A 24,735-nucleotide genomic window follows, 5' to 3' on the forward strand; every position below is an offset into this window, starting at 1 on the left:
TGCATCATAAGCATGCAGTACTTGCACTGCAATGAATACTTGCACAAAAAACCGACAAGGCCAAAAAAATCCAGGCGGAAATTGAAATTCTTAAGAGCTGTATTGCCATGAGAACTGACAATTTTATTTAAGTTAAAAAATTCCACAAAATATTTACATCATTTCAAAACTTCTGAGGCAGCTGGATCACCAGTAAAGCCTTTGCCACCTTGTGTAGGACTACAGGTATGTATCAAACAACCTGAGTCCAAGTTTGTTGATCCTGAGATGTAACTGCGATACACTCATAAGAGATGCCAGGTATGCTTCCTGATCCAAGGCTGATACCTTCTTTCTCTTTATAGCAAGATACTCTAAAGCTAAACACTTTTCCTCAAGCATATCCAGGTTGTGTTCCCTGAAAGAATGTGCCCTGTACCTACACCTGCCCTTTTACCGTTTCTTGTTTGGTTTTATTTTTCAAGCAAGCACAGGTTTATGGCAATTGATACTGAAGCATCTTTACTTCAGCCTTCCCTGGCCAAACCCTCCTACCTCCTTTAGGGCTGCTCCCTCTTGCTGCCAGCTCCCCCCCTCTAAGATAGACCCGATTCCCACCCCCCCCCTTGGTGATCTGTGCTGATCAACCACCCATTGTACAGCCTGAGGCCTTCCTGGGAACAATTAACACTCAGCATGGCTCAGCTGCAGCACAAGGAGCAGGGCTGGGAAGAGCATAACTAAAGCAAAATGCTACAGCTGATTAGAAAAAAAAAATACTGAGAGGGCAGATCCTGTGCCCACAGCATTTCCTCTGGACGCACAAGCCAGGGTCTGCACAAAGTCTGCTACTGCTAAGATTAAAAAAAACAAAAACACCAGAAAAAAAACAGGAAAAAAAAGAAAAAAAACTAATGTAAAATGAGAGAGGGCAAGCACTACTCCTTACGTGTACTGGCAGAGCTGGCATGCAGCTCACACTACCATCATTGCTGTGCTAGTCTACAAAAGCCTATCTATGAAGCTCTGCCTTCCCTTTCACAGCTGTATCTCAGAAGTTAGGAGCTAAAGAAGTGATTCATGTACATCAAGAGAAGTAAAGTCTTCAGGAATCCACATTCTCCACACAGAGGGCTGGAGAGCTCACTCACGCAGCTAGAGAGAGAGAAAGAGAACCAGCGTTAACAGCAGCAGAGCCGCCCCCCCCGTCCCAGGAGCCTGGCTGCGCCCCGGGAGGGCGAGCAGCAGCACCGGCCGCTTCCGCATGTCCCCAGCGCCACCAACCGTGCCTCGGCTCTGCCGCCTGCTGTGCTGCGCGTTTGCCATCACCCCTCAGGCCCCCGTCCTGTGCTGATGGCAGGGAGAGAGCTGGCATCGCAACTCCCAGGGGAACGGCGTGGAATGGCCCCAGGTGCCCAGCTCCATCCACCTCCTAACGCCACCCCACCGGGGTGGGTGGACAACCAGCAGCCCTTCTGCCCTCCCTGCGCCGTCCTGTTAGCCTGCTGTGGCAGCACTCCACGTAGCAGTAAGGCAGCATGAGGGCCAGTCTCTTAAGCTGGTGACCGGTTTCTGCGATAACTTGGCACCCTTGAGCTAAGCTGAGTGAAGGGGAGGGCAACGCCGAGTGACACTTCACAGGGACACTGTGCCTTGCTGCCTGGCAGAGAACAGGGGTGCTGCGCGAGGCAGCTGCCCAGTCTTGTGACACAGGGTGAGCTGGGCCCCCCTGCAGGTTGCTGCCAATGCTGTCTAGGGCAAGGCTGCAGCGCAGGGGTGTCCCACGGACCTGCAGCACCCCACAACTGGGTTGCCACGGTTCCACAGGGTGGCAGGATCACAGCCCTCACCGCTCTCAAATCCCATTCTTAAGAAGTACCTAGTCTTAGTCTATGTGTGTGTGTGTGTCCTCTGCCCTCCCCGACAAGCTGGTTACTGAAGCTGGGGCCAAATGCCCTAGACTCTACCCTGGCTTGACTGCTACCTGTTTAGTCTCCCCACCCATGCTGCAGCTCCAACAGAGAACAAGAATGGAGCTTCCATTTCCCATTCGCCCATTTCTCATCGTTCCTTTGCTGGTGCTGTTTCTCAGGGGCACTTCCTTTCCCCTTCCAGTTCTGCCAAGCTCTGGGGAGCCCGGAAGGGCCTCAGGCCCAAGACATTTGGGAAATTCGGCCATCATAGCTCAGGTCAGGCTTTCCTTCCCTGAGGGTGTGATTAACACCAGTTTTATCAGCACAGCTCCCTGAAGAGACTGCACAGAGGAGAGGAGCGATTGCAACTTTCTCTGCCCTACAGAATAAATGCAGGCTGTTCACTGGCTGCTCTGAGAGTGGGGCAAGCAGAAGCTGTGACAAGTTCCCCTCAAGCCTCCCTCCCTCAGCACACCAACCTTCAGAGCTCCACAGGGAGTGGCATTCCCTTCTGGCCAAAACTCCAGAGCACTACAGGGAAACCAGCAGACCATGGGCAGCTGAGAGCTAGGCCACCCCTCCAGGAATAACCTAGGCAGGCTAAGAGGCTGGCTGTGACTCTCACTGAGATGTTTGACAGCACTCACCATTCTAACAATGTGTTTGACAGCACTCACCATTCTAACAATGTAGTTGTGGAGCTGCTGGCTAATGTAGTTCACGGTGGTGCTGAAGACACGCTGTAGAAGGGAAGGCATTGTATTCGCAATTTTTTTAGTTAAGACCATTGCTAGCACCAACATGGCCTTCTCCTGTTCCATGTCTGAGGGGATGGCTCGTGCAAGCCCTTCCACTGCCTCCGACATGCGCTGGGTTATCTCCTGTGTGGAAGGAAGAGAGGGATCTCAAGTGGAACAGCTGTGGGAGAAAGGGGTCTCAGCACAGCCTGCCAGCACTGTGCTGGTAACTGATGTGCTTGTTCTAACACCCCACAGGATGCCGCCCCCCTTCCTCCCAGGCCTGGCAGCCTGCCTCTTACACACCCTGGATAGCAAGAAGGATGACTATCTCTGAGCCCAGCTGCTCACCCAAGACAAAAAGAAAGGGAGATAACACACATAACACTAGAAAATTTAGATAGCACCTTACACACTCAGACTGCAACAGCCCCCCTCCTCCCCAGGGTTTGCACCTAGCCTGCCAGGTCCTAAAATGGCACAGGAATCCTGGGGCTCCCAGGAAAGGACAACCCACCTTAAACACAGTGAAGATCAGGGGTACAAGCTTAGGTGGGGACTGGCAAGAAGGCAAAGTGAGTTGCATAGAAAAGCCTTCACACACGGAGGAGCTACAGAAAGTATCCAAGCATGGAACAAACCCTGCCTTGCTCCCAAGATCAGTGGAAGTTCAGTTTCCCAATAGGGACAATGTGCGTATGCACACAGTATGCTACACTACTAATGTGAAAAAGCAAGGTCCACCTTGTCAGAAGTTAGCTTTGTCTCAGCCTTATCAAAGGCTGAAAGGTTAGACAATAAATTTGAAAGCCTGAAACTTAACTGGGTGGAGAACAAGACAGCAGGAGTGGGGAATGCTCAGACTTTGCTGGAATCTGTGCAGGTGATAAACCCTAGTAGAAAAAACCCACACCACAAAAAACCAAAAAAAGATTGTTTGAAGTCATTAAATCCAGCCTTTTCAGCAAGAAGGTGGACCCTCAATTCAAAGACAGCATTAGCTTGTAGAGCATAGGAAACTTCATCACAGGTAGGGAAAGCCAAACATGCCAGAAAGCCACAGTTATCTTGAAGATGCCAAAAAGGCTCTGTGGAAGAAAACTGTGGCTCTTGATCCAGATGTGGATCCAATCCTTAAAAAGAAACAAAGAGGCATGTCTGACACAAGGGACCTCAAACATCTACTTCCCTTGCAGAGCAGTGAGGCACATTGGATGCTGGACCAGGGACTACATCACATCTATTGGTGGGAGAGCAACTGCATCAAAGAGGTCTCACTACTTGCTGTCTCTTCAGTAAACAAGCACAAGTGAAGCTTCTGGCACTAACACTGCTCAAGTTTTACCCACATGACAAGCAGCAGACATACAGGACTCAGCACCAAAGTCCAAAGATCGTAAGGACAAATACCAAGCCTTAACCAGACAGTCGATTTTGAAAGATAAGCCATTGGGCCAACAAAATGCCTCTGAAAGTCAGTCCTTCTCCACAACTACCTCAATTTCACCATCTGAAGGAAGGAGACGAGTCCAAGGAACTCAATTTGCAGGGCAACAGCTGCCACAGTATATAGCATCACCTCTAACAAATCTTCAAAGGTAAGTGTTTGGGCTGAATTTTAAGACGGCAATAATTAAATCAGCAAACTAGCAAAGATACAGAAGTTGCAAGCTTGCTGCTTCAAAGTCACAGCAGGAAGGATGCACAACATTTAAAAGGGGAACTGTTAGTCAAATTGCTTTTCACTCACCTCTCCAGACAGATTCTCATTTAGAAAGTGCTGCGCTAGATCATTTACTACTCTTGCTTTGATTTCTTTATCAAACTGGTCTCCAATCTCAGCAAGCTGAGCAGCAATGATCCGGATAACTTCTTCATTTACCTCAGGGTCAAACACTGCCAACACATACACAGGATTTAGTTAGGCTGTAGTCAGACTAGGTTTGGTGCAGGTAAGCTGACCCATAGCATTTTGCCCATTTCCATTAAGAACGTCCTTCCCACCCCACCTGCAATCACAGTGCATTCATGACAGCTCTACACACTAGAACTCCCTTATGTGCACTCGACTCATTTACCAGAGACAGTGTGCAAACAGGTTTTTTATCTGTAGTTTGGGTAAAGTGCAGCCTCATCCTGCCCAAAAAAACACTACAGAGGAGGTTAGAACATCTCCAACTAAAATTTGTACAGGAGAGCTACAGCCAACACCATGCCTAGAGAAGGGAAGTGAGAGATTGTGCATGATTTTTTTCAAGTGACTACTGTCAGGACCTGTCTCTTAAGCACCATCTAAAATACAGCATCTCATAGAACCACAGAGTAGTTTGGGTTGGAAGGGACCTTTAAAGGTCATCTAGTCCAACCCCCCTACAATGAGCAGGAACACCTTCCATGAGCAGGGACACCTTCCACTAGATCAGGTTGCTCAGAGCCCCGTCCAACCCAACCTTGAATGTTTCCAGGTATGGGGCACCTACCACCTCTCTGGGCAACCTGTTCCAGTGTTTCACCACCCTCATCGTAAAAAAAATTCTTCCTTATATCTAGTCTGAATCTACCCTCCTTTAGTTTAAGGCAAAGCTTCCCATTGTCACTTGGGGCACAAGACCTATGCAGATTTGTACGAGGGAGGGCTATTTACTGTCGCAGTTCCTCCTCACCCTGCTTAGGTTGAGGTCAGTGTGCCAGCTGGCACATCCTGGGCAAGGGACAACAGCCATCCTGCAGATGGCTAGTGAAGCAGGAACAGTACCAGAAACTATTTGACGAACAGTTTGCACCACACTGGTAGAGCAGAAAGGGAGTCACACAGCATGAGAACAAGAGTTGTTCCAAAATCCTAACCCAAGTACTGATACTGCCTGAGGAGCAATGTGAGGCCTAACTTAACTGCTTAATATCACACTCCTTGAGGACAGCAATCATCAGTACCGGCTTTGTGGCCTTTGTCTGATGTGCTGCAGACAAAACCCCAGGGTGACGGGTGCTCTAGAAAAATCCACAGGGAGATAAAGTGCTAAGCACTAGCTGTCTTACCCCAAGTGTCAAACTCCCAACCACCACCACCACCCACACTGTCAAGGTTCTCAATGGAGAATACGTTACTCCTCTGAAACAGACCAGCAGCAAAGATGGGAAAAGGGGAAAGAAAAACATCACCTTCAGAGAGGCATACAGGATGGAGAAAAGAGCACTCACCTAGCTCACCATTCTGCAAGTGGCCACTCCGATTGCCATCAGTCTGAAGTTCCACCTCATCATCATAGCCATAGCTGCCTTTTGGGAAAGACACAATCCCCTGGCTTTGCAGGGAATGCAGCTGCTCTCTGAACTTACAGTCAGGGGACACCTCCAGGAAGGTGTACAGCAGCACACGCTCCATCTGGACAGATCCATTGATCTTAAACATAAGAAAAAACACTGTTAAGCCCATGCCTAGCAAAGTCCCACTCAAAAGGTCTATGCATATGCTGTTTTCCAACCCTGAACACATTTCTCTGGCCTCCTTTGGGCATCCTGAATAGCTTTAGCCAGGGAGTCTACAAGACTTCAGCAAATACATACTAACTCCTGGATGTGTACCCACACAGAACTGCCTAATGGTGATTGAATGATAGATGGCTCTGTTCTTACAAATCAGTGGTGGAAGAGTCAGCTCACCTTCTCCTCACATTTCCAGCTGTGGCAATAACAGAAACCCTGATCAGAGCTCCTCTTTTGAAACAGATGTGTATTCAGCACAAACCACCCACTTCCCCCTATTCAGAGATCTGTGTTTGGAAGGTTTTTACCCCTGTATTTGGGAAGTGGGCATTCTACTTCCTGTGCATAATGAAGCCAGCAGCTCCCCATTTAAATGTAATCAGAGCATAGCAGTAACAAGGTGGGAAAGAGAGATAACAGCACAAGCCTGCAAAAAACCCCAAGGTTCACATTTCTTCTCCCTCTTCAAAGGGATCTCAACTACCTCCATAATAAACCTGTTCAGCTCCCTGTAGAGAGCCAAGCAGCTGCTCACAAGAATAGTGACAGTAAGATGGCAGATCATTGGTGCTTGCTATCATCTACACTGGCCCATTCACCCCCAGTAAAAAGGCACATGCTGCCTCCACAGCCACGCACCCTGCCACCTTCAAGCAAGGCGGCACAGGGTGCCCAAATTAATTAGGTTGAGGAAGTCCATGAGGCAGACTGATGTGAGCAAGAGGTCCCACTGGAACATGGGGCCTCATAACCAACTAAGGCCTCTGTAGAAAACCAGGAGACTGTCCAATAATTTTAATTAAGCAGCTAAGAGAGCAGGATGTTGTGTAAGCACAGAAATAAAGCGAGAAAGAAAATCCTTAGTCTGGTATGCAGACTGTCTGCCTATAAGGTAAGAAAATGCTTAGGCTTAATTGTAACTAGGAAGAAGAATCAAGGCTAAAGTAGAATGGTTTGTCTTGCCAACTGCACAGGGTAATCAATATGCAACCAGGATGAAGTTGATAATTGAAAGGGAGTTTCAGGTACCTTTTGGGAGAGTGGAACCTTGCAAGGCCACCTATGTGTACATAACCATATCAGTAATATCATACGGGACCCATATTGCCTAGGCAACACTAGCAAAACTGGGACAAATGCATAAAAAATAATTAAGTACAGGTTGTTTACTTGAAAGGAGACTGGGCAGAGAAAAGGAGGAAAAAAGACAACAAAAAGGAGAGTCCAGAAATGGAAACAAATGGAAAATAAGGTATATGATCAAAGATCAACAGAAGGCACATCTTCCATGATCTGAGCATGGATGTTTACAGACAGTAGTGAAGCTCACCTGGTGACCCAAGCTCACTGGGGCACCAGTGGCGATCCTCTTGAACAACCCACTGGACTAGCCATCAGGTTTATGTTCAAAAGGCTTGTGGGAGGGCAAAGCAAAGAAGGTTATAATTGTACCCTAACACTAGGTGGGGTAAGGAGCACAACAGACATTTCAATAGCAGTTCAATGTAGTTAAGATTTAAGTGTGATAAATAGTAGCTTCATAACTGTGTTTAATATTGCACAAAACAATGCAATAAATTGATCACAGTGGTGTGCCTATTAATTGATTTATTAGTTTTAGGCGTTTGTAGCTTTATCAATAATCATTGTAGTCTCTTAAATAGCTACATCTCCAGCCTGCAGTTTAACGGGGGTGTTACACTGTGAGGTAACAAGGAAGCAGCTCGCAAACTAAGTGGTTCCATCCACTTGTCTGTATTCAGGTCAGTGTCAAGGCCCCTGCAGGAGCTCTGGGGAAGATGAGAAGGGCACAAGCCAGCACTTTTTGAGACTTATCCCCTTCAAGGTATCTCAGAACAAGTACACAAGAGAACCACTGGTCACTGTGAACCACTGACTTCAGTCATGTTTGAATCTAACCTGTTCCATGATAGATTCAGAGACAGAGCAGTTCTTGTCACCCTCTGCTTCAGACCAGAAGTCCTTGCCCTGCAAAAGAGTAAGAAAGAAAAGGGTGAAAGGAAAAAAATTTCCCATAAACCCACATCTTACAGCAGTGCTCACAGGTCTGGCCTGGAGGAAAATGACCTTCCTAGTGATGCGTATCTGTATTTCTGGAGAGGGCTGCCCATCACACACTGGCAGTCATGAAAAAAGGCTGAGAAAACCACAACTGTCCCAGCAGTAAGGGCCCTATTCAGGTGAATGAAGGGCATGAAACACCTTCCTGCCACAGACGCGTGGAAGACAGTGGAGCGACATAACCTACAAATGGGGCTTTAAAGCCAAGAGGTGGTGCTGGGGAAGGGAGGGCCAACCCTTCATAGTGCCAGAGGCTGGACCGGGAAGCAGTGTTTCCGCAGAGGAGTTCCCGAGTACCTACTGAGAGCAGGTAAGCTGCTTGGGTCTGTGTGCACAGCAGCATATTCTGAAGCGAAGCACCCAGCTGACATTGCTACACATCTGCAGGACTTCAAGTGTGCCTTCCCTCCACCCTCTGTGCGGAGATACATGTGTATACTCAGGCTTATTTCAATACTTTCCCAACAAATATCTAGGGACGGGGAAGGTTGGACCAAGCGCCATCAAAGGCTTCTAGTTACATGAGCACAACTCCACTAAGCCTCCAGGGACGCCTGCGAGGAAGGGAGAAAACAGGACCTAGGTCACAGGATCCCCTGCCCCCATGGTACGTGGTCAGGGCTTGCAGCCCTCGGCCTGTCTTGTGGCTGGGCAGTGCCCAGGGGAAGAGGCACACAGGGAGCGCAGACAGCACGGTGCAGAGGGCAGCCTCCCTCACCCGCCAAGAAAGGGGAGCTGGTAGGAGCACAGTGCTTCCTCCACATCCAGCCAGGCGTAGCTGACGGCAGGTCAGACCAGCAGCCCAAGCAGTCCCATCTGGTGCAGGAAGTCCCAGAGCAAGAAAGGTGAGCGCAGCACAGCAAACGCCAAGGCAGGGAGGAGAGGAGTCCTGTTTGTGAACCTTGCATGCGCTGCCTTAGATGCAACGGTCCCACAACTGCGCACACAAGTCTCTGGTGCAAGCTGGCTTCAACTCTTGATAAGCGGGGCCTGGCTGAAAGCGAGCACTACCTTCCCACCAGGCCTTCTTCACCCAGTGCAATAACCTGGCTGCTACACATGTACCTTCTGACCAAAAATGGGGTGAGAGCACCAAGGAGCCCAAACAGATGGCCTGCTAACCATCAAAGACCTGGGCTAGTGATGAATGATCCTATTTCATAGTAACAACCCCTCACAATTGTGTTTTAAATAACTAAGTGTGCTGATGGAAAAGAGGGAGGAAGTGAAAGCAGAAATTAATTCAAACTCTGAAGGAAACCACAGTAATAATTTCAAGAGACCACGAATTTCCCAACTTTTCAAAGGCTCTTAGAAGTCCTTAAGACCAAAACACAATCTCAAATACGTCTGAAATGCACAATAGCCCACAGGCACCCTTTTAACCATGAACTCTTTTTTTTCACGTAGTTGTTACATCAGACTAATAAGCTTCCTAAGACACAGGCTTATCCTTCGCTGCTTTGTGTTTTTCTCTGTTCCATTCAAATTTCTATTGCTGCTACTCACCTCTACCCTAAAAAGTTTGTTGCCTAGGGAGAGTGCAGTCCTCTCCGTCCTTTCCTGTGGGACCTGACAGGGCTCTGAAACAGGTCAGGGTAACCCTTCTCCTGGGCTTGACTTTGCTGGAGGAGAGTCAGATGTTAATTCAGGTTGCAGAACTTGACACAGAATCCCTGAGATTAAGGGGAAGGTAGGGATTTAGCATTAAGTCTTTGGCAGAACCTTGGCTTTGTGCAAACTCCTTGGGACTTGTCCACATCAGCAACATTTCTGTAGGCTAGGCAAAGCCTCCACTTGCATATATTTTGGTTTTATATGTAACATTTATTTTCAGTGCAAAGTAATTCAGCCCAAAACCAAGGTGTTCATGTTACAACTAGTAAACAGTGGATATCCTCTGATTCTGGCTCCTGCTGAGTTAAACACCACTTTCTGAACCATCATGGCTTAGACCACAGGAAGCCTGAAGTAGTATTGAGCCTCTGCTGCCCACATCCCATTTGCCACGAAACCTACATTCATCACAGCAACCTTCTTGGGCTCTACCAGTATTCCCATCCCCACCCAGCTCTAGCCTATGCCAAAAGCTTCATGTGGGACCACAGCAGTACTCTTCAGCTGGTCAAATTAACCCATGCTGGCTAATTTGGGCTGGTAATAGCCAGCTGACTTCACAACATGAGTACAGGCTGAACAAACCCCCCCATCTTTCAAGGTGCAAGAAGCCGCACCATCTTCCATTCATGCCACGCTACATACGCGGAGAGGCAGAGGTTCTCCTGCAGTTCTGGCAGAAGTGTGATGCAACGCAAGACACTACAGCTGCAAGTTGCACACAAGCGGCCAGATGTGCTGGTGAAACTAGCCGAGTAGCACCAAAGAGATTTCTCACTCACAAAAACTTTACAGCGAAACCTCTTCCACCCAAACCTAGCCAAACTGTGCTATGATGACCTACTTCTTCTCATTGATGAGAATTCCAGTAAATTGCTGGAGGGTGAGTTGAACACAGTCAGGTGGCAACAAACAGACTACATAAAACATCAGCCTGCAGAGGGACCAATGTAATCTTTCTTACAGCAAGAGGATGGAATAGAAATAGAAGTCAAGACACTTCCTTGGGGGGTTTGCCACCTGCCACATCTTTCCAAGGAAAGCTCAGAATGTGGCTTTAAAACCCAGATTTCTTACTTTTTTTTGTCACACTATTTCACACTGCCAGGAAACTCATTTGGTTCAGTCCAAACACTCATGAAAGAGGCAACCAAAAAGAAATACACTATTGTCTTTTCCCACTCCCTGCTTTAAAAGAAGAGGCACAGACCACTCCAGTCTGGGAAGGAAGAGGCACACTGCTCCATTCCCAAAGCAGAAAATACAAGTCAAACAAAAAGATCCAGATCTATTCTGGGCATGCCCATACAGCTAGGCCCGGAAAGGCAGGGCATAGCAGCTTGGCACAAGGCTCTGCAAGCGCGTTATCCACACCAGCTTACTATGGTAACTAGAAGCTGTAAAAGGAGCTTGAACCTGTCTGCCTGCACACATTCCTCATATCAATTCCTGGAAACGTGCAGGAAAGGTGCCTGGCTATAGCTCTACAGACCCAAATACCGTGTTTTGAAAGCACTTACACTTTTCAAAAAGGGGCAGAAGCTTATATGCTGGTTATGGCAGAAAGGTCCTCCCTGGGTGCTGGGTGCCCTGCACAGGTAAAATACCTGGACAAGAGCCTCAATGCAGACAGAAAGGGGCTGAGCAGCCCCCGCCCTGCCAGGGTACCTGCTGCACCCAGAGGTGTTAATGAGTGTGCAGGGGGAAGAGTCCTACAATACATGGGGGTTCTTCCCTTCCCCTCAGGGGATCATCTCAGCTCTATGTAAAGTTAGACACTCCTCAAGGCAAGTCCCCAGAAACAGAGACATTAAAAAAAAAAAGTAACCCATCACAGTTGCAAACTGCAAGTTTGTCCACTACTGCACATGAGCAGAGATAAGACAGACAAAAAAGAAAAAACTCACCATACTCCAAAGTACTTATATGGTAAAAAAATTAAGACAAGAAAGCTTGAAGATACCTTCATCAACACTTCCCTGAATCAAAGAATCACCACCCAGGCAGTGAAAGTCCCTTAGGGGTTCCAGCCCTCAGCTAATAAAGTTCTGCTTGGGTGGTCAAAAACACACCAGAGAACAGGAAAAAGGATTTCTCTCACACCACAAAATGGCTCCCTACTACTACAATACAGAGCCAATTTTTTTTTTTTTTTTTTTTTTTTTTTTTTTAGTTAACTAGTAATTCCAGAAACCTCAAGTTTTAGATAATTACTTTGAATCAATGCAAGAGGTTTGGATAGTCACAAAGTTCCTCTTGAGAAGTCAAATTCCTTAATGGAATCTCAAAAAAAATGGGACCCCTACAGAGCAAACCCCTGTCAAATGTAATCATGGTGATACCACCTGAAGGTTTTGATCATTAAGACTTTGGAATCTTGGTAGTTTTAGATTCAGATTAAGACACTTTCCGGTGGATAGAAAAAGTTACCTTATATTGTGTGAAAATAATCTTTAGTTGGAGAATGAGAAAAGATGGATGTAAAGGCTACAAACACCATCTGCATTCAGATTCAGAGTAAAACTAGATCATTTGTTAAAGCTGCTTTAGGGCTGCTGAAAGTCTTGGAATGAATTTTATGGAGTATGATTTTTTTTTTTAAAATTGAAATACCAATTAATTTTAATGCATTGTTCCTTTTCACACTTTCAAATCACTCATTAGACAAGCGAGCTTCATGTGTTAACAACTGCCTCTAAGAAACCACTAGATGCCTTGAAATGTTCAACAGAGAAGACTACAAACAGCTTTTTGGATCAGTTCTTTCCATCTTTCTTAGAAAAAAAAAAAGGAGGGGTTACTTTAAACACAAGTTTAGGACCCTTAAATCAGCTCTGAAGAGTCAGTGCAGGGCATGTCCATTCCAACTCAACACTGTGTTGGGATGCAGGACTGTGGAGAGGCCTATGTTAAGTAAACAGTTACAGTCAGAGGAGCACATCCACCAGCTACTTGTCAGTGCAGAAGGACAGACCTCATTCTGCCCCCACACATGCCAGTTTTCACAAGAGAGAATTCTGTGGATGCTTCCCCCAAAACAAGCCATTTCTAGTGGTGCCGTGCCATCTTGGAGAAAGAGGCAGCACTGGCCATAGTTGTGCAGGAGAGGCCAAACTAGGTCCTCCCTGCCATACCATTGCCACATACTACGTAAACACTGCAAGCACACATTTTATCTTCCCTGGTAGGGAGCTACACATGGAAATGGTACAGCTGCAAAGCATGCAAGGTTTCATCTGCTCTAAAACCAGTGTGGGGTTCTGCTGTACCTCCAGACACTGCAAGCATGTCAGCAGCAGCTCCCTGCATAGCCGCAAGAATCAGCCAGCCAGTAGCATATGGTTACTTGTTAGGGGGAACTCCCAATAGCTCTCAAGGCTGCCATAAACAGGAGTAAGCCCCAGAATCCCTACAGCAACAGTGCTAAGCCACCCTACAAATCAGCTTTCACCCCTTCTTCACACTTGTTACATCTTCAAGACACCTCAGAGAAGAATCCACCCCATGAACAATGCCTCTGCTTACCATCACCTTCCCTCAGACCCCTCACCACTCGTCACAGCTCAGCCTGTGAGTTACTACTCTCAGCTGTATCAGACAGTGTCTGGTTATGAAAACATACTCTTTCCAGCAGCAAAGCCACATGCCTGTAGGACTGACTCCTTTAACAACTTGTCTGGATTCCAAGACATGTCCCATACACACACCTGGATGGACAGACACAGTATCAGTCAATGGACCTGTTGTGTGAGCTGTCAAGATACTTAATATGTCTCACATTTGAGTCAGAAGTCAATTAAAGTCTTCAAAGCAGAAACTGCAATAAAGCATCAATCATTGAGAAGGAAAAAAGTTCCAACCTGTGCACTGCTTTCTCTGCCTGGCAGCTGAAAGATGAGAACTTTATTTTTGGCAGTCAGGATGACATCATTATTGGAATAGATGAAACAGTGCCTATTTGTCCTTTCCTGGACCTGGCGGCTCTTACCTGTCTTGTAGGCAAACACTTCATTGTTGAGCTGCAGAGCTCTTTATAGAACTAGGCATCATTTTACAGGTAGGGAAACAGAGGCACTTGATATGACCTGACATTTTAAATCCACATCATCAAGCCATAACCACTCAATTTCACTGTCTTCCTGGAAACTTGCCACAGGCACAACTGTTTTACATAACCAGCCATTACTGAAAGTGAGGAAGAGAAACAGCGCCACAGACTTATGAAGTTCCTTATTTGAGGATATTCTAAGCTGTGCCAGGCTGCTGTCTGTAGCACTTCAAGTCATGACAGTGTAAGCAAAGCCCGCAATCATACAGCCCGAAGTCCCCAAAAGAATCCCCATCACCCTGCCACACTTAATTTCTAGCCCATCTACCCAACAGGAACCAAACACCCCAGCTACCAGCAGATACCAGAGCTTTTCCTCGTATCTCTCTAGCTACGGAAGAAGCCTGACTACTCCCATGGCACCTGCACACACACTTCAGACTTCACAAGGAAAGAGAGAGAAAACTGACAGCAAAAGGGAAGATAACTTGTTGATCTGCAAAACAGTGCTGAGATGAATACACAGCATGTTATCATAACCACAGAAAACCTGTCCCCATCACTATTCAGCCTGCAAAGTATATGCCAGCCTGTAACAGTGCTTAGAAGCCCTAAGATTTTGCCTTATCTGAGCCCCACTGTCCTCCTAAAGTAGAATTTGATTCTAGGCTTTGGAAATAAAAACAGGGTGGTTGGGGAACAGAGACATGGCAATATATTAGCCAGGTGAAGGATGGGCTGAACAAGCCCCTTTGTGCATCTATGGATGCACATACACACGCTACTGTGAAACCAAAGTGATGGTTTGGTACCATCTAGTTCGTACCAAAGCCATTGGCTTGGGGTTTCTCACGACATTCCCCACCACAGGGAACATAGCTTCCAAACTACAGGCGTTTTCCGTGCATTTACCTCTGAGGGAGGATACAACATCAATAGTTTCATTTTGGAAGTGGCAAAACTGACAAGCCATGGGCAGAATACTTCCAGATGCCAGCAGGTTTGTGGCCCACCGCAGGTCAGACCCCATCCCCTAGTCACTCATGATTCATTTGCTAGGTTTTTAGGAAAGATGCCCTGCTTGTCAGGAACCAGGAGACTGCTTAAACCCACCCCTCCCTGCTACTCTCAAGCAAGACTGCCAATTGCTGGAGGCTGTCAGCTTTTGTTTCTCTTCCTTTCAGCTTCAGATTGCATTCTCCTTTAAAATGTGAGTAATGCCACTACCAATTACTCCAGCAACAGAGGGGAAAAAAAAAAAAAAAAGTCACGTTGCTCTTAAAACCATTGATGCAAAAATACATTGGAACATGCTGAATACTTCCTGCTCCTAACAGTGTCAGTGTGTATTTATCTTCCGGTATTCAGTGGCACTGAAACTCTAAACAGAACACAAAGACCCAAAACCAATGGATGCTTGTCCAACTGCCTCCTTAGCTGGGGTATTTTTGCCTTTGCTTCTTTATGCTGCCTTAGTACAGAGTGAACATAGCCTGGACACTAAGTACCCTCAGCTGTGTATTTTGACTTAGAAATACATTGCACAGATTGTTTGTTGGGGCTTTATTTTCCTTTTTGATAGAAAAGCTTTATTAGAGACAATTCTAAGAAGGAGGTTTCGACTGGCCTTTTTATTAGAGATTTATTTTGGCTCTCCAAGGTCTGCTGCTGTTTCACATTATTCTTCGTGATGACATGAATTGCAGCAATCTTCTAGTTATCAGGGCAGTACTTTGATTTCTTAGGAGTAAAAACATCCAACATCCTCATCAACCTTTATTTTCATTTGGCTCAAAATGCTCTTCCCCAGCTGCTATGCAGCACATCAATGAGTAAGAAGGAACACTGCCATATTACTAATTCTCCTAAAAAAAAAAATAATAATGTAGGCAGGAACTTCTGATTACTGTGGTTTCTATATCAGATCAGTGACGGAGGCAGCATGATGACACTGTTCAGTGTTCTTCAGAAGCCAGCCTACAGATACAGCTGGGCTGAAATTGAGTCAGCAGAAAGTCTGCAGCAAAAACTGCCCCAAAGCTTGGAGCTGAGATTTGGATTCAGCTAACTAGAGCTGGACCCAAATGGAATTAGCACGTCTCCATATTTTGGGCATGGCCACACCAAAGAGGAAGGGGCAAGATTTGGATCTTGACTGCCACAGTGCAAATGGTTTTTTAGATCTGGGACTGAGCTTAGTTATTCCCCTGTGGTGTTGAGCAAAGGAACTCCAGTCAGGTAAGCCCACCCTGCATTTCACCTCCTCATAAATGTTAAGAAAATACTTCTACCTTTCCTAAGGACCTGGCAGGAGGAAGCAAAGCAAACCCCAATGAAAAGGCACTGTCACCCTCACAAGACTGCTGGTCTTTACAGGGTTAGCTTCATGTTCACAAGTCCAACTACATCAGCCCAGCAGCTGCAACACAACCTTGCAATAATGTCACAGGGCGTATTCAAGCCGTTCTTACTGTTTGCCTCTTGGAAATGATCAGAAAACAGGAAAGACTAAGGAATCACAGTTCCAGTCTTTTGACATTACAAAGGAAGGACAAACAGACTGAGAGCAGAGAGCTCCTCAGTAACATTAGTAAGTGGTGGGCACTGGAACAAACTTCAGCCATCACCGCTGATGTGCAAGTGACAGTGTAAAGTCAGAGAAATGCAAGATTTGCTTCCAGATTTAGAAGATGCCCCTACTAGGGCATCAGCACTGGACACTTGCACTCTGGCATGCTTTTACAGCTGAGCAGCAACAAAGTGCTCAGTCCCTGCAGGAGAGTGGATAGTCTCTCTTACCACTTGGCTATAGTGCCTCTGACAGATGCAGGTGCCACTTGGACAGGCTCTGACAAGAACTGCCAACCAAAAGACCTCAGAAAGTGGGACTGGATACAATAAGTGTCATGCCATCTAGAGGACAAGAATATCCTCCTTATTTCAGTTTTAACACGCGTACTACTGTTATGTGCCAGCAGGAACACAGAACATCCATCAGTCAGAAAAATCAGGAATGCTGCTTCATTGCAACTTAGATGCATTTTACAGCTGACACTAACAATAAAGAGGAATGCAAATCTGTCTTTCCTTTGCTTGACTGGCAAGTTAGGTAAGCAAAGTAGGAAACTGATAAAAATTAATAAAAAAAAAATCAAAAAGATGGCTATATGGACACAGGTGGCCACTAACAGTAGCACTCTCTCTGCCTTTGTTTACCTTCAGGCCATATGACTAGACAAGAACTCTTCTTCCAGACTCATAAGTACCAGGAATATCTGCACTGCTTTCTGAAAAAAAAAAAAAAAAAAAAAAAATCCAAACCAGAAACTATAAAGATGCTCACAAAGTGAAAGTTTAAATACGGGATCAGCATGGGTCATTTGAGAATACAATATATCATAAGAGAACCTGATCAAAGCTCCCTGCTTAGTTAAAACAAGTATGCTGATGCAACAGCCAGGATGGCACTCATGGAGCTACTAAGCAACAGCTCAGTGAATAGGACAATTTATTTTCAAGAGGATTTTTACAGCTGGTACTCCCCAGAAGGATTTTAGTGAAGCCTGTTCACCTTATCAAACTCAGAACATTCACTAAAAAGAAAAGGCTTAAAGCTTTTATGGAAGAAGGGGTACAAACACACATCTTCACAGCTGCATGCTTATCTGCTCTGAAAGCATACAGAACCCTGTCTCAATATTTGCCAGCTTCTCCAAAACACAACAATGAATTTTAAATAGGCTTCCTTCCTCCTAAACATCAAGTGTATCATAGCTCTAAACATCTCTTATATTCCTTACTTTTATGAAACAACTATGTACCAGTACAGACAGCCAAAGAGACAATCCCTAGAAGGAAAGCCTGACACTTGTCCTTTGATTACACCGAACACACTGGCCCTTAGGAGAATTCTCTTCCACCATGTTGCATTGCAACCTCCTACTCCCATCGTGACAGTTACCGTGACAGTTAAAGTGATGAAGCCAGTGAAAAATCAAAATCATTTTGAAGGAATCTCTTAAGACAGGAGCCCAGAGATCCTCAACAACCTCAAAGAGGAAGTTGTACATCAAACCAGGCAGCCAAAACCGATGGTAACTCAAAACAGCATTCATAGCCCTGATCAAAGCCTTTTGACAGCAGTGCCTCAAATATTGTGAGTATAAAAGAAAGTATCATCTCTTTTAAACACCTTTAACACAACGATACACAGCTAAGAAAATATTCTCTTTCAAAGAAACACAGCAGAAGCCATTTGGAAACTGTGACAGCAGAACTGCAGAACAGTTGCCTCCAGGAGCACACATTTCCTACCACCGAGGGGCAAACCTAGGCAGTTAGACGAGGTGCCTCAGCATGCTGCATCAAGACGCCTCAGCACACTGCATCAATCTTCCAGTCAACACTGCTCCAGGCTCTCTAGCTGCAGGTCTAAAAGCATGGTAAAAAAGTGTCAATTTTAACTAGGATAAAACACATGACCATGCATGAAATAATGCAAACCATTTCAGTTTTAGTTTAGGAGGAAATACAGATTAATGTTGAATCCTAGGAAGTGAATATAAAACCAAAATACAGCAACTAGCTGATCTAAGTGGATTTGTTTTGTATGGTTGTTAATCTAAGGGTGTAACAACAGTTACACCAAACTACCAGGAGTTACACTGACCAAGGAATGTGTTTTGTTCTTTAAAGATGAAAGAAATAGCCCAATACAGTAGAGAGACCTGGGCATTGCCCATTCACCATGAACCACAGCAAGAGCATACTAGGAACTGACCAAAGGTCACAGCATTTTATCAGGAAATACAGCAGGTTCACAGACACTTAAACAAAAATTCAACAGCCATGTGTGCAATGACTGCACACAGAGTCCAGTTCCCCTCCTGAGACCTTCCGTGAAGCTGAATAAAAGCTCTGAGATTTTAAAGGAAAGTGGTGAGCAAAATATTGGGGTAAGAGGAGTTTAAAGCCACAATGACACTGTCCCCTCTTGTGAAAAAGGGCAGCATTCTGAGGATGTATTGAGGTGTACAGCCCTTTCCTCATGTTCACTGGCAAGGACAGTCCAACCACAACCCACCATGGCCAGGAAGCACTCTGACACCACCATGCAGTGCCATAGTGGTGCAAAGAGACAGGAAAGCCAGCAGACTGGGTCAAGAACAGAAATTACTAGGTGCCCAAGGCAGTGCTAACGACACTTTAAGCCATGGGGCTACTGAAGGGGATAGGACTGAAGGATTCTTAGAGCAGCTGTTGCAAAGAAGGGTGCGAAAGAGACATCAACACACCACTATGCTCTGCACTTGAGCAACTGCTTCAAATATCATGCAGGAAGCAATGCATGCCATCTTATCCAGGTATAAGGAGGTGTCTAATGCACACCACTGGTAGCTAAAATCCCGTTCACTTCCCAAGATGGTTGTGGTATAACAGCAGGATGTCAGGACATGGTTCACTACAGACATCTGGTACAAATCAAGGCAATCACAGAAGCTTAACAGATTGCTTTCAAACCTAAAGAATGAGACTGGACACACTGTGTGACTCAACATTTCTTTTTACATTTTACCCCTCCTTTTCCCTATCCTTCTCTGCTCTAGGTCAAAAAAAAATCAGATTTGTAAAAAGTCTGGGGAAGGGACCAAATACACACATTCTGTAATCATTACTGATGAGTTTTAATTAAAGCTGAACCCCTGCAATCCCCTCCAACCCCAAGATAAGCCATCCAAAACAGGGGATCAAACTTCAAGTAGGAGTTTTGCACCTTTGGTCAAGCCATGAGTTCAACTCCCTAATTAAAAATATTTGCATGTACTTGGCTTTGCACACCACACAGATATGAAGATAATTCCAGCCCCCAAAACTTTGTAATCTGACAGACAAAAAGCCACAGCATGCTAAGAGAAAACCAGAGGAGAGCGCTTCGCAAAGAAATATCAGGTTTGCTGGTAAATTCTGCTCTTTCACTAGCTGAGGAACTGCTAAGTGGTGGAAATGAAACCTGCTCATCTGCACTCAATTTCCATCAGCAGAGAAAACCATAGACCAGGCTGATTCCCCTACCTCCTACTGTTCTTTAGTTCATACCCAGCAGCCATGGGAGCTGCTTTATCAAGGAGCCAACACCTCATAGCTGCTCTTCCACAGTTACACCAGCAGTCTTTGCAGCAAGCATATAAACCTGTTAATAGTTATTACATCCCTACTCCCCTGTTCGATGGCACATAAGGGAAGCAATAACTTCTAAGCACTAGACCACTCCAGGAAGGTCTCCAAAGGTGGCAGTCACTAGATGTATGTGCCTGCCTGCTTCCAGATTAAATATTCTCATTCTATTACAGAAAAAAAATATCTGTTTGATCTGCCAGCTTCTCAGACTCACTGAGCGTGGATGACTTCTGTCATCCTGTTACACAGGAAAAACACAATACACAGAAACAACATGGCATAACTGACACCAGGTGAGAGCACTCAGTGGATACACACACACACACCAGCCTTCCCTAATCATATATCACAGCTCTTACTGTTTTGGGAGCTAACAGAAATAAAAGGCCACACTGAGCACCTTTACAAAGCCCTTGCATTATCCAAAGGTGTAGTGTCCTGGTCTTGGGTACAGGTACACATAATTCCCAAGAGCAGAGATTCCAGGTTGGCAGAGGCAGCACTGGTGGAGTGTAGCACACCGTTCTGCTGACAGCGCATAGTGAGAAACCAAGCTGAGCTCACCATCTCAGCTGTACTAGCACCAGCTGGCCTAATCTGGTTGTAAGAAATTGGGAGGGCAGGAACCCGACAAAACCACCTAACCAAAAATCAGTCTTATTTTTTCTTCCTAAATTCAGCAGATGTCACCAAATACAAACAAGAAGGAGCAGCCACATAAGATGGGGAGTTTTTCACACCAACCTTTCTTAGTACAGGGCAGCCTGTCCAGAAGACTTCCAATTAGACGTTACACTCTGCACATACACAATGGAAGTTTTTTGCCTCAGCTGGTCCCTAAACCCTGCCAGTCAGTTACTTGTAATGACAGACAAGAGACCCAGAAGACAGGAAAACAGGAAGAGATAGGTTGCAGAAATGCAAGCAAATAACAAAGTGCTAGAATGGCTCGTTTTATACAATGCATTCCCCCAGTGTTTTTGTGTAACACCACTGGCACAGAGGAGATCACAAGGAGTAGGTGTTGCAAAGCTTTACCCTAAAGAAGACTCTGAAGAGCATTGAACTTGTTATGTGAAGAAGTTGCCAAGGAGAGAAAAAAAAAAGCACAAAAAAACCCCCTTCTTTTTAATTAATACCTTTGAAGATGTTACACTTTCACAGGCAGGTGAAAACAGAGTTTCAGTCTGATTAGTGACAAAAAGTTACAACAGAACACCAATCAGTCTTCCCCACAAGTGGGCTTTTGCAAAAAGTCCTTTACCAAAAAACCCTAACCAAAACAAAAACCTTAAAAATAATTTCCTGTTGGGGAACCACCTCGCTCCTTCCTCCACCATACATTTTAACCATTTTGAAAAGATAACAAAACAAGTATCCTACAACAAGATTTTGGCCCAGACACCACAAGAAACATGAAGAGTTGCCAACTTCTCCTGAAATAAGCATGGACTTTCTAGACTAAGACTTTAGTGATCTATACAACTCTGAGGCCCCATACCTTATTTTTTTAAAGCTACAAAATATTGTGCTTTAAAAAAAGACAAGAACCCTCCCAAACCCACCAGTTTCAGAGCCACCGTCACTCCAAGGTACGGAGACCATCATCTGACCACATGCATTAGAGAAACACCTTTCTAAGGAATGGGACCTGCTCACTCAGTTCCTTCCCACTTCACACACTACCCAGCCTCCTGCCCCAGCCTTCAGGCAGTGACCCTGAACTGAACGCCGTTGGGTCGCAGGAACGTGAGCGCTGCTCCCAGGAAACAAAGAGGCAGCCAAGGCGCTCACCACCTTAACAGGCCGCCACAGACACCTACAGCTCTGTGGAAGGTAAGGAGACGGGAGAAAAGTACACACTGAATTGACTCATCTGTATCAATCACGAGGTTTTCCTACAAATTATAGCACTATTATTAGAAACCCTTTCTCGCCTTACTTTCTTGCTGTAGCTGCCACTCCCACATCCCTCTGTTGCTGGAAAGCTGAGGCAAGCATGGGTCCCTCTGGAGTTGCTGCTACAGGATTAACTCCTTACTCTCCCCTGCCCAGCAAGTATCCCTCCAGTCTGAAAACTCTCACCAGAGACCGAGATGTTGGGACTTTACCAAGTTGGACGAGGCAAGAGAGAGCTTTTTGTGGCTTACGACATATCACCTAAGGTGAAGAAGGGAGGACGGTCTGCAACAGCAACAGCGAAAAGGGGGCCGAGAGGGACTCGATTACGGCGAGGGAGAGCAGAAGACGGGCCAGAGTAAAGAGCAGAGCGGAGGCTCAATCACAACACAGGCGAGCGCAGCGTGGACGGGAGAGCGGGACAGCGACCGGCAGAGCGCAGGGAGCGCGCACCGAGGCAGAGCTAGCGAGAGCTCGAGAGAGCAGGAAACTAGAAGAAAAAAATAACCGAACGGCTGAAGAGCAAGGTCGGATTCAGCAGGCAAAAAGGAAACGGGGGCACTGCAGGGAGGTGCAAGAGTTTCCAGCGTCAGAAAGAGAAAGCAGAAACCCCGCGCAGCTCCCCAGCGTCGCTGACCGGTAGCGGACCGAGGGTTACGAGCAGCAACCGGCCACTCAGGCCCTGGCGCTCCCCGAGGCGGCGGCGCCGCCGGGCGCGGGCTGCCCCACCGCCCGGGAGCCAGCGGCCTCGCCCCGCCGCGGCGGGCCCGACACCCGCCCAGCTCCCCGCCACCGCCGGCGACCCTTCCCGGGTGCGCGGCGCCCACCTCCGAGGGGGGATCGGGGTGGGCCCGGACGGCCGGGGGACGCCGCGATCCCCGCCCCGCCCCACCCCCCTCAAGCCCGGGCGGGCTGGCGGAGGCGCTCGCAGCGCCGGGCTCCCTCCCTTCGCCCCGCGGAGGGGAAAGGAAGGGGCAGGTAGGGCCGCGGAGCCCTCCCCGGAGGGCCGCGTCCCCGCCGAGCAGCAGCGCGGGCCGGGCCGAGCCGAGCCGCTCCCGCCGCCGGGCAGTACTCACGCGGGCGGCTGCGGGGCTCGGCTCGGCGGGGCTCGGCTGGGCTCGGCAGCGCAGCGCCTCCCGCTCCCTCCCCGCCTCCCGCTATTTGAGCGGCACTAAGCCGCGCCCCCTCGGCGGGACCGGCGCGAAAGCGCGGCACGCGCCGCCCGGCGGGCGAAGGGGCCAATGGCCGCGCGGGCCAACGGCCCGGGGGTAACGGCCCGCGCGCGCGGTGCCTGGGGGAGGGGCGCTGCTGCTGCTGCTGCCACGGCCCCGTACGGGGTAGGGCTGGGAGGAGGAGGAGGAGGAGGAGGAGGAGACGGCGGCGGCGGCGGCAGCGGCAGCGAGGGAGCCGGCCGGCCGTGCCCGCCCCGCCGCCGAGGGGGTGGGTGCGGGGCTTTCCCCGGCGGGGCGGCGCGGCGCTGCGCTGCGGGCCGCTCCCCCCCCCCCCCTCCGGCGCCTCCTCAGGGGGCCGCGAAACCGACCCCAACGGCGGCCGGTGCCGGGGGTCTCCCCGAGCGGAGCTCCTCTCCCGCCGGCACAGCCTCCTCCGGAGGTACCTCAGCTTGGGGGTAAAGCAGCCCCGGGCCTTCGGGCCTCGCTGCTGGCAGGAGCGTTCTGGAACTCGGGTGCGTTCCGACCTTGCGCCGCTTGGCCGAAATCTCCTCGTGTCCCGCTTAAAACCACTTGCATCCCTGCCACATAAATTTAACTTTGCATTTTGTATAGTTTTATGGGTTTAACATAGTTCTACTTAAACTAATTCTTATTTAATACAGCCCTACAGGTTTAACATAGTTTTGCTTAAAGCAATGCTTACTTTGTATTTAACACAGGCTTCCCGTCGCGCTCGCTCTTCTTCCCAACATGCCGAGTCACGGTACCACTTTCCGCCTTTGTTTTGCTACACAGCGCACGCGAAGGGTGTTTAATCAGGAAGGGGCTGGTCACGGAGTGCTTTTTAAAGTTCCTGGGATTCTGCAAAATGAAGACCAGTTCTGATTCAGGTTTGAGTCATGTGTTGGCCAGCCCACTGGCGGCTTCGTGCTGGGAATTATGTAGGGGGAAAAAAGTGACACCAAAGTATCTGGCAACTTTTGTAAATTCCAAGGAGTTCTAAGAGAAGTTTCTGTTTTTTCAAACTGTTCAATTTTGTCTTGGGAAGTCAGCACTGCTAGCGCCAAGTAGGCAAAACGCATACACTCTCGTCCTTCTGCCCAAAGTGTATATATTTCTTTTGAGAAATCTGCATTTTGTTTTTTGTTCCTGGTATCTGAGTAATAGAGTTTATTTTATATATTTGTATAGAAAATTTTAACAATAAAAAGGAGATGCGATCTTATCTTTTGCTTCCAGGAAACCACGTGATTCCTGTGTCTGAGACATTCAGAAAAGCACCACATTTTGGAAATACTCGTTTATCCACTCCCTTGCTGTCCGCAGGCATTTACACTGTTGCAAAGATGCCAAGGGAAAAATGGTACTTTTTCCAGAGCTTGGCTTGGACAGGTTTTTTTTTTTTTTTTCTTTCCTTATTTTGAGTGCTGTATAAGAGGGTGCAGCCTAAGGAAGGAGGCAATGCTTCATCCCTTCTCTCAAATAGTATCTATAAAATGAAGCAGAAGGCCCCCTACCTCCCTCCCTCTGGCTCTCTGGGAGGATGATGCCAGCTGTGATGCAGTTGAGCAGCCACATGCCAGCACTGTTGCTTTCACCCATGACCACCTGTAGGATCCTTTTCT

At 47.3% G+C, this 24,735-nt stretch overlaps 1 protein-coding gene across 9 annotated transcripts; it reads right to left on the reverse strand.

The window, feature by feature from the left end:
* Positions 1-102: 102 nt before the first annotated feature.
* BID (BH3 interacting domain death agonist) lies at positions 103-23,113 on the reverse strand. 9 transcript variants are annotated; one of them, XM_030041359.2, is made up of 6 exons: positions 23,011-23,113; positions 8,036-8,104; positions 5,831-6,032; positions 4,380-4,525; positions 2,570-2,773; positions 103-1,134 (listed from the first exon to the last, which is right to left on the reverse strand). In XM_030041359.2, exons 2-6 carry the CDS (start codon positions 8,042-8,044, stop codon positions 1,123-1,125), a joined length of 573 nt encoding a protein of 190 aa, XP_029897219.1. In that variant the 5' UTR covers positions 8,045-8,104; positions 23,011-23,113; the 3' UTR covers positions 103-1,122. The 9 variants fall into 9 exon arrangements, with proteins under 9 accessions (XP_029897219.1, XP_029897220.1, XP_040974153.1 ...); XM_030041360.2 differs by having other exon boundaries at positions 23,015-23,088; XM_041118219.1 differs by lacking the exon at positions 23,011-23,113 and adding an exon at positions 22,125-22,185.
* Between the last annotated feature and the right edge of the window lie 1,622 nt (positions 23,114-24,735).

Source organism: Aquila chrysaetos, chromosome 17 (genome assembly GCF_900496995.4).
Source record: "Aquila chrysaetos chrysaetos chromosome 17, bAquChr1.4, whole genome shotgun sequence".
NCBI lineage: Eukaryota > Metazoa > Chordata > Aves > Accipitriformes > Accipitridae > Aquila > Aquila chrysaetos.